The 9982-nt window shown below is 32.9% G+C and overlaps 1 protein-coding gene across 1 annotated transcript; it reads right to left on the bottom strand.

Moving 5' to 3' along the window:
• Positions 1-1853: 1853 nt before the first annotated feature.
• Positions 1854-6522, bottom strand: LOC110873164 (vesicle transport protein GOT1). The gene is made up of 7 exons (XM_022122090.2): positions 6417-6522; positions 5992-6079; positions 4438-4529; positions 4230-4310; positions 3987-4084; positions 3817-3898; positions 1854-2202 (listed from the first exon to the last, which is right to left on the bottom strand). Exons 2-7 carry the CDS (start codon positions 6020-6022, stop codon positions 2164-2166), a joined length of 423 nt encoding a protein of 140 aa, XP_021977782.1. The 5' UTR covers positions 6023-6079; positions 6417-6522; the 3' UTR covers positions 1854-2163.
• Between the last annotated feature and the right edge of the window lie 3460 nt (positions 6523-9982).

Genomic DNA, 9982 nt, shown 5'->3' with positions numbered 1-9982 from the left:
GGAAGAAGAACGATGGGGACTGGGGGTTGAAGAAGGGACGGTTAGGGTTTTATAAAGGGATTTTGTGATTTTATTTTTTCGTTTTTTTATATGTTATAATAATACGTTAAAATATCATTTTGCCCTTCTTTAAAAGGGAGGAAAAAGGCATGTGGTTAACTGAAAAATCAGACCCAATTTTGATTTTGAATGAAAAAGGCAACAAAACTAAAACCATTGAACACAAATTCAAAAGGTTTAACTTCAATGACCATTTTAGCATTTAACTCTAAAGTAAATGTATGTATATTGCAGTTGTATTATGGATTTTAAATGACGATTAACGTAATTTTGTAATGTATTTCAATTAATTTAGTTTTTAGAGTGAATTTCAAGGATTGTCCTTTATCTTTATATCCATTTTCAGACGTTGTTTTTAATGTTCAAAATTGACGAGTCTTGTCCTTTTTGTTTTCATATCATACACGTTTTGTCCTTTAGGCCTAACCCAGTTAGTTTTTTCAGTTAAATTTGGTCATATGCTTTGCACATTCAGGCATTTTTGTCAATTCAAAAGTAAGTTCAACGCCAGATTTACAGCTCAAAGCTTCTACAACCTTTGAATTGACAAAAATGCCCTCATGTACAAAGCACATGACCAAATTTAACTGGGCTAGGCCTGAATTTCTTCTACTTTATTTGCATACTTTAGAATTGTTCCTTAGAATTGATCCTTTGAGTAGATCTAGAATGGTTGCAAAAGTCATTAGGCACTCCCTAGTCGAGTACTCCCCGAGTAATTCTGTCTCACTATTATGAACCATAGAAAAATAAACTAATTTCAATTTTTTATAGCTAAAAACATATTCACTTATAAAAGTTCAGTTATGATTAATTGAGCTAGCTAATGAGTAGGCAAAAGATCAAATACAAATAATCTTAACATACTAAACATACAAATTGTAGGAAAACCCAAAAAGACAAGGTGGCATTTTTGTAATTACCACCAACTATCAAAGTTACAACAAAAAATACCTAAAAAAACACAAATTTTTTTTTAACATTTTTTATTAAAAAATCGCTACATTTTCGTTAGCAAAAAAAAAAAGAAAGTTTTTTTTTTTTTTTTGGCGGCTACTAAAAGTAGCGATTTTTTAATAAAAATGTTAAAAAAATAAAATAAAATAATTTGTGTGTTTTTTTTTTATTTTTTTAGGTTTTTTGGGGGGTTTAGTTTTTAGCATTTTAGCTTGGGTGGGGGGGGGGGATTAGGTTTTTGGAGGTGGGGGTAGGGGGGGGGGGGTTAGGTTTTTGGGGGTGGGGGGTGGGGGGTGGGGGGGGGGTTTGGTTTTTTTTTAGGTTTTTGGGGGATGGGGGGGTAGGTTTTTTTTAGGTTTTTGGAGGGTGGAGGGTTTAGGTTTTTTTTGAGGGTGGGGGGAGTGGTTAGGTTTTTTTAGGTATATTTGTAGAGTAACTTTGATAGTTATTGATAATTACAAAAAATGTCACCTTGTCTTTTTGAGTTTTCCTTCAATTTGTATGTTTAGTATGTTAAGATTATTTGTACAAGAATTTTACCCCTAATGAGTAATGGTTGTCATTTAATTAATTTTTGAATTTTGAATCAGCTTGTACCCATTATGTGTAACCGTGGACATTTTGGCACATAGTTGTGGGAGTAAACCCAAAATAAATTAAGCTCATCAAACATGCTGACTCCTTACATACAATTTTATGTTTTCAAATTCCATTTCAAACAACTTTAAGCAATTTTCTTAGCTCCACTTTAACAAATCTTAGCTCTTACATTATCGAAAACACAAACCTGTAAACTATTAACTATAAATAAAATAAACGTAATTATTTGTTAGTAATTTTTTTAATCTTCACATGAGAGCACACCCCTAACAATGTGCCCTTCTTATACTGCTAGTGCATAGAAGTTGGAACATGCAAAGAGTATGAACTGAATATCTAAGAACCAGCAACGAACTCAATCAAGTCTGAAAACCGGTATACACAGCCAAAGTGGCAACAGTTATTCCATCAAACCAGCGACATGATTTTCTATTTCGATAACCAAGAGTAAAAGTAAAAGTTACCCTAGAAATGGTATCTGAACCGCGAACACTTTCACTGACTGACTCTTTGCAACTTCATTAGCCTGGCAACGGTTGGCTCAACTTATACAGGCACCCTTTTGCCACGGTAGCGGTCAAAGAACTGTCCCATTATACATAATAAAATATTGTAGGTTAATATATAAAAGAGAACCAACCATGTATAAATAATACAACTTGAAAATGTTGGGACAAATAGATAATGTTCACATCCAGTTCATGTGTGTGCGGGTTTTCTATAACTGAAAGATAAGCAGCATTTGGCCACATTAGAGTATCAAAATTTCACTTAATGGCCAAAAAACCCGACCACATGCAAGCATTCTAACTCGAGACCTTTAGAAATCTCACACCTAAACAGAAACTCCGAGAGAGCTAACAAGTTGACATGGGTAAAATGCATCTCGAGAGCCACCCAATGGCCTAACAATTGTTTCTTCCGTTTTTTTATGGTTGACTAGTTCTTTTCCCATGATCATAACCGAGTTTGGGTAGTCTGTTTTATATTATTTGTATTTGGTCCGTATGACTCAGATTTATGAAAGCTAGATTTTGTTTAAGTGCATTATATGTTTTCAATCTTTTGTTCATTATTGTGAACCAACTGACCGTACCGAGTTTCAATATTAGTTTAGTCAAGTATAAGACGGCTGCGCCTGTTGTGATAATGCATAACTGGTAACTTAAATAGTACATAATTATATCTATTAAATATGAAATAACTGTGATTTTCATACAAACTATATAGTTTTTCATTAATTGTGTTATCGTGTATCTTTCGTATTACTTTAGATTTGTGGGCGTTGAGATTGATTTTAGTTATATCAATATTATTTGTATTCTATCTTTTTGCCATTAGATCAATTAAACTAATACCACTGTAGGACATTTCTATATGAAATCTAACAAGCTGTGCCGACTCCACCATTAATTAACTTAGTTAGGGATAAGACGGGTGTGTGGTTGGTTCAGGATACAAGAATCTTATCTGTAAGGTTTTAATAATCAGCACATTTAAATGATTTCGTCAAATTCAAGCCATGGAGTTTCCCAATATTACTTTCTGAACCTCACTCCTTACCCTAAATGTTTCTTATAATTTTAATTTTATAATCATTTCTAATAATTTTAATTATATTTTCATAACCAATCAGATTCTTTGGATTTTACCTTTTTTTATCAACCAAAACGTCGTAGTATACTAAACACATGATCATCATGGATACAATACCCTACTTACCCCAGCCATTAGGTAATTAGGTTTTTGAATGTCTTAACGATAACCGGGAAAGAAAAACAAATCCAAAATAAAATGTACGAGTTATTTAAACAATTATAACGAACACAAATGTCAAAGAAAGTTATTTGAACATGCTAAATGTTTGGCTGACAAAAAGAGTTATTTATCCAAATGGGTTGGAAGAAAAAAAAAAATAGAAGTTATAAACTGACGGATAGGAGAACGGTTGAATTGAACCACTGGTTGAGTAAAAGGGGGGTTACCTAAAACTGGTTTTATGATGGACTGACCCTGACCCATTTTCATACTATATGGAGGGTCAACCGGTTCAACCAGTCTACTAGAATCCCAAGTTCACAATAATAACATATTGCACTTTAATTTAATTTTTCTTTGGTTAAATACACTAGAGATGATGCTAAGGAAGCGTTAAAATGTCAAAAAGATCAATAATTACAAGGGCAGGAACACACATACCGATCTAATAAAAGGCTGTTGAAAAACCCATCCAATAACAGGTATCTTCTGCACAAAAACTGCTAGTGTCGGCCAGAAGCCACTGCATAAAGTACAACAAAAGTAACTAATAGCAAAGTACGATAAGCAGCATAAAAGTATTCTTATGAAGTTCATCACATTGAGCAAACCTGAACAGTATAATGAAACCATAAGTCTCCAACACCATTCCTATTACAGGCCAACCAATGATGACAAAGAAGAAGCCAACACCAAAAGAAACAGTGCCCTGAGCAAAAACAAATAATATTATCTAAAAGAACTGGAATGGAGAAGTATATGAATGGCTAAATGCGCACATACAAATATTTAATAACACGAAACGTGTGTGTGTGTGTGTGTGTATAGATGGAGAGTACGAAAATGCTGAAAACCTTTATGTTGTTACGTTTCGTGAAGAATTGCAATGAGGACTTGATTCCAATGGTAATTATCACCCCTGAGATGAATAGGATCTGGTTCAGTGCCCCCACAAAAGGACTTTTATGTTAGAAGTTGTCAACTCAACCTCAGCAATAAGTAAAACATATAGAAAGAGCAAACAGATACAAGTAAATCTGAATGCAACTGAAAGGCACTAACATTTCCAATGGCAAGTAGTCCCTTGTCAAAGAAGAGCATGATCCCCAGAAATGAGAAAAAGACGCCAAATCCAGTTAATCCCAGTCCAATCTCTGTTGCATTGAAAACCAAAGTATTTAATTATCAATACACTTAAGAGCAATCAAAGTTCAAATTTTACACACCATTGCTCAAATTGAATACATATATATGGCTTTGAAATTTTACTAAGGGATGGGAGTTTGTGGGACTCTTTGATATAAAAGAAATACAAAAGAACGTATTTAATGTAAAATGGAGTTGAAAGTAAAGGAGAACCAAGATTCTTTATCTTTAGATAGTATTGTTTTAAGCATAGTTGTTAAAAGCCATCGCCTCTTGCGCCTAGGCCCATTTTTCAGGCGAGGCGAGGCAGTTGCGCTTTCAGTCGAGGAAATTGCGCTTTAATTCTCCAGGTAATGGTTCAGGCGCACATTCCGGTGAGATTCCTAGATTCCGGAGAGCTTCCGGCCAAATTCTCTAAATTCCAACAAGATTCTAGCCAGATTTCTACTTTTATTCAAGGAAAACTACTTTATAACACTAATACACTAATATTTTGGTACTAATTAGATGATATAAAGTGTTACATAATAGACTTTGTTTATTTTATTTGAAGAATAGTATTCTTTTTCTAATACATAATATATTTTTAAATTTTTTTCATTATGCGCTTTATTTTTCTCAGGCCCTCGCTTTTTTTGCGCTTTGCGCCTAGGCCCCAAGCGACCTAGTGCCTTTCATAACTATGGTTTTAAGGAGTTCTGGAAGGAATTTTCTAAAGGCAGTGACACAGTTTCTAAATTTTACTTAAAGCCTCAATGTAACTCTTCTCCATTATCTATAGCTTTCTGCAAGAGATATCACAAACAGTAGCATCCTAACGTCCGTGACCATGAATAACTTCAATTATTGACTATTTGGCTTAGTTTACGATGTAATAATCTAGTCTTCTTCCACTTGCTTTTAAGTTCTAATAAACCTAAAACCCTGTAACACCACCAAATTTCATATTCTTAAATACATTCTCTTAGTCTCCATAACAGGGTTTACAACAAACATAGAGTCAACTAGTCAAGATCAGTAAGTTTCATCATAACAAAAGCAAATATGCCCTTTGGCAATGAATACATGGACAAGGAGAGCAAATTCAATCTTATCAATCTCACAGGCCAAACAGTAACATTGTTGATAGCTAGCAATAACATTGTGCATCTCCAGTACCATTAAGGACTGAGCCAATACTACCTTCACTACTTCACATCAATTACACTAGGTAGAGCTCCACTGTTCCTTACAATACTATCAAGCCACAAAAAATGCCTACAGTCCAATAACGTGTAAACTTTTGTTCTACTCTATTCTATCAACTGTTACCAAGTGTCACAACTATAATACCAATCGAATCACAAAAACGTCAAATCAAACTTTAACAAATACGAATGTAAATTCAAACTTCGTCATAATCTACACGCTATAAACAACTAATAAACATATCACATCATTTACCAAGTAAAATACAATAACAGCACTTACTTTTCCAGTCATTCACCTCCAGGCCAGCCATGATGCTTTAGAAAACAACAAAATTCTCCGAATCCAAAACCGATCCTCACTCAAGAAACTGAATCACAAAAAAACAAAGCACATCCTGCTCAAAATCTAAAAACAAATGACCTAGCTACACTAATTCAACAAATCAAAAACGTTTAGGTTCTTAAACTCCAACTAGTTTAGGTCAGCCGATTAACATAGGGTTTTGATGGACAAATTCGAGCAGAATTAAGATCCGCAACACTTCAATGCTATTGAATCGAATAAATGATATAGTAATCATGTGATATTTAAGCAGATGCCGATATGATAAACGATTTGGAGAGCAAAACAACAGAAATATACATGCAATTGATTGATGTGAAGTCACAATTAGTAGTAGATAGATTAAAGGAGAGAGGATAAACCTGTTACAGAGAGCTCGAGGTGTGGCTATGGCGGATTTTTGCGTGTATGTGAATATTGGGGAACAAATCACTTCTGAAGAAGGTTTGTTTTTCAAGTTTAACCCGATAGCAGTTACCTATTGACTATATTATAATTATAATATAATATAATATAATATAATATACTAGGTTATAACCCCGTGTATTACACGGGTTAAGTAAATAAAAAATCAAATAGTTAATAACGAAGGTTTAACAATTATAAAACAATATTTTTAAGACGCTTTTCTGATATCCAAACAAAATTTTGTGTCATGTATGATCAAATCTTATGATGTTTGTCAAGTTTATAAATATGAAAACATTTGAACCATCAATTAGAAGACAGACTGTATCGTCGACTTTCTCACGAGTTTTAACAGTCATGTGAACATACATTTAACAACCCAAGTTTTATTTAAATGATAGTGGTCTTAAGTTATTAGTTCGGAAAAATGTACTCATCCACTTAACTAAGAAAACTAACCCCCATATTGAAGATCCTCAAATTTATATTTATTTTATATTAACTAAATAAATAAATATTAAATCTTATAATACTTTAATAAAATATTACCCTCAAATTTAAATTGTTAATTTAATAAATTTTTAAAACAAATACCTCTCTTTCCTACTTATCTTATATTAAATATATAAATAATAAATTAACATTAAATGTTATCCTATGTTATATAAAAACTATAACTTTTTTTATTATTTGGTGTACAAAATTATATTTATTGAACTCGTGTAAAGCCTAGGGTTTTTGAAAATATAACTTTTTTTATTATTTACTATACAAAATTACATTTATTCAACACGTGTAATACACGAGGTTTTTAAGAATACATTTTTTTATTATTTGATAGATTTTTAAGGTTACACGAGTTTTTTTAAAGATACGACGTTTTTAGTATTTAATATACAAAATTACATTTACTTAATATGTGCAATACACATGGTTTTTAAAGATAAAACTCTTTTTAGATCTATTTAACATGTGTAACATACGCGTTTTTAAGGATGTAATTTTTTTTATTATTTGGTAGGTTTATTCAATCTGAATACACACGAGTTTTTTTAAAGATACGACATTTTTAGTATTTAGTATACAAAATTACATTTATTTTAACTGTGTAATACACATGGTTTTTAAAGTTATAATTTTATTATTTGATATATAAAATTGCATTTATTTAACCCGTACAATATACGGGGTTCATAAATATATAACTTTCTATTATTTAATATATAAATTACATTTACTCAACCCATGTAATATACGGGGTTCTAACCTAGTATATTTCTAAATAAATTATGTAGTAGTATATATATCTTAAATAATAATCTAATATAACGTGAGTCTTTTTATTATCAGAATTTTCATAATTATATTTATCCACCATTACTAAAAGGATTTTCTTCGTCTATCTCATAATATATAATTTCCATAAACAATTATTTAATTTTAATGGATTAATACTTAATTCAAGTAAAATGCACGGATAGTCCCTGTGGTTTTGTAAAATAACACCTATAGTCCCCAACTTTTGGAAATTACACCGATGCTCCCTATGGTTTGACGAGTTGTTACTCGGATAGTCCCTGGGGTGGATGTCCGTTAGTTTTCTCCGTTAAATCTATGTAAAATGACACAATTACCCCTTGCTTTTATTAAAATATAAAAAAACTAATTAATCATTTAAAATATCAATTGGGCCCCACCCCTTCTCTATTTCTTTCTCTCAGCTTTAGCCCACTAGAACACCCTCAACGACCACCAGTAGATCGCCATAACCACCACCTGCAAACCTCCAAACACACACATACGCAAGAAATAAATGGCTGCCGGAAAATCGCCATTACAAGAACCTGTGTTTATAATTTTTTGTTCGATTCTTAGTTTGATAGCCAACAGAAACAATAGCAAATAAGGAAATAGATTAATCATAGAGTTTTTTAAAGAATTAGAAATCAATCTGAGATGATTGACAAAAAGAATAATCAGATGCATGTATTATAGATCAGCATACCATATTGTAGCCAAAATTGGGTAAAATAAATCATCACTATAATCTTTCTCAAATCAAATCACCTCAACAGATTTCCCCAGATCTCAATCATAATCAAATCAAAACAAAAAAATCCGACAGGTATTAAATTAACAGATCTGAAGAACATCGGTTCAGGTCGCTCCTTTGTGGACCAAATCAAGATGAACCGTAGCACTGGTTCTGTATTTCTCACCGGTAATCACACCGGCAGAAGTGGCGGTGGGAGTGTGGCGTGGGTTGAAGGAGGGCAGGAGTGGGTGGTGATGTCGGAGGTTGGCAGAAGCAGTGGTGGTGGTGGTGATTGGGGGGAAGATGGAGAGGGTGGTTGGGTTGGGGTGAGGTGGTTTGTGGTTATAAAAAGAAGTGGACGTGCTCAAATTATCTTTCTTTTAATTTTAATTTAATATTTTATTATATATTGTTTTTTAATGGTAAGGGTAATTTTGTAATTTCACATTCACTTAACTGATGAAACTAACTTTCATCCACTCTAGGGACTATCCGAGTAACAAACGAGCAAACCACAGGGAGCATACCTGTAATTTCCAAAAATTGGGGACTATAGGTGTTATTTTACCAAACCACAGGGACTATCCGTGCATTTTACTCAAGATAAAAAGATATAATTTATGTGATTAAAAGAATATATAGAAGTCATTCCTTATCTCTATTTTTTTTTTTAATGGATTAACACTTAAATCAAGATAACTGAATATAAAAAACAAAAGAATAAAAGATAAAAAGATATAATTTATGTGATTAAAAGGATATATAGGAGTCATTCTTTATCTCTAATTTTTTGTTTATCCATTTATTTAAGCGGGAAATAACAATTGAGAGCACTTCAGAAAGCGCCATGTGTCATTCAAATGGTTTACTTTATATATGTATAGATTTCTGAGAAAAATGCCCGGATAGTCCTATGGTTTCGCCTTTTTACACCTATAGTCCCCAACTTTCTAAAATTACCTGAATAGTCCCCAAGTTTTCATTTTTTGTTCCCGGATAGTCCCTGGGTCTAACTTCAGTTTGTTTTCTCTGTTACGAAGGTGTGAAATGACAAAAATACCCTTTCCTTAAAAAGCCAAACCATAGGGACTATCCGGGCATCTTCTTCATTTTTATTTATAAAACCCCACCACCACACTTCATCTTCAACCTCCACCCACCATCACCCTCCTCCACCCTCCACCATCACCGCCACCCTCTGGTTCCCACTACCGACAACCACCACCACCAACATCAACACCAACACCAACACCAACACCAACACCAACACGGGTACAGCACGACTCACAACGAACCAACTTGGCTACGATTTCGACGATCGATGGGCCTTTAATTCCCTTAAACTACCCATATCTATCTATCTTTAGTACAGATTGTAAATTATTATATAAGTACCAACAACAAGAGACTTTGTAATACAATTCTTTTTATTAATTCAATTGCTTTATCTGTTTCTACAATTTGACAATAACACAAAACATGTTT

The sequence above is a fragment of the Helianthus annuus genome, chromosome 8 (genome assembly GCF_002127325.2).
Source record: "Helianthus annuus cultivar XRQ/B chromosome 8, HanXRQr2.0-SUNRISE, whole genome shotgun sequence".
NCBI classification, from domain to species: Eukaryota; Viridiplantae; Streptophyta; class Magnoliopsida; order Asterales; family Asteraceae; genus Helianthus; species Helianthus annuus.
The sequence above is the reverse complement of the archived record's forward strand: the minus strand, read 5'-3'. Positions and strand labels throughout refer to the sequence as shown.

Coding starts and splice junctions, on each gene's coding strand:
- LOC110873164 (XM_022122090.2), bottom strand. CDS start 6,022: ATGGCTGGCCTGGAGGTGAATGACTGGAAAA. Junction 4,311..4,437: donor GACTACTTGCCATTGGAAAT/GTTAGTGCCTTT, acceptor GCACTGAACCAG/ATCCTATTCATCTCAGGGGT. Junction 4,085..4,229: donor CGAAACGTAACAACATAAAG/GTTTTCAGCATT, acceptor GTTTTTGCTCAG/GGCACTGTTTCTTTTGGTGT.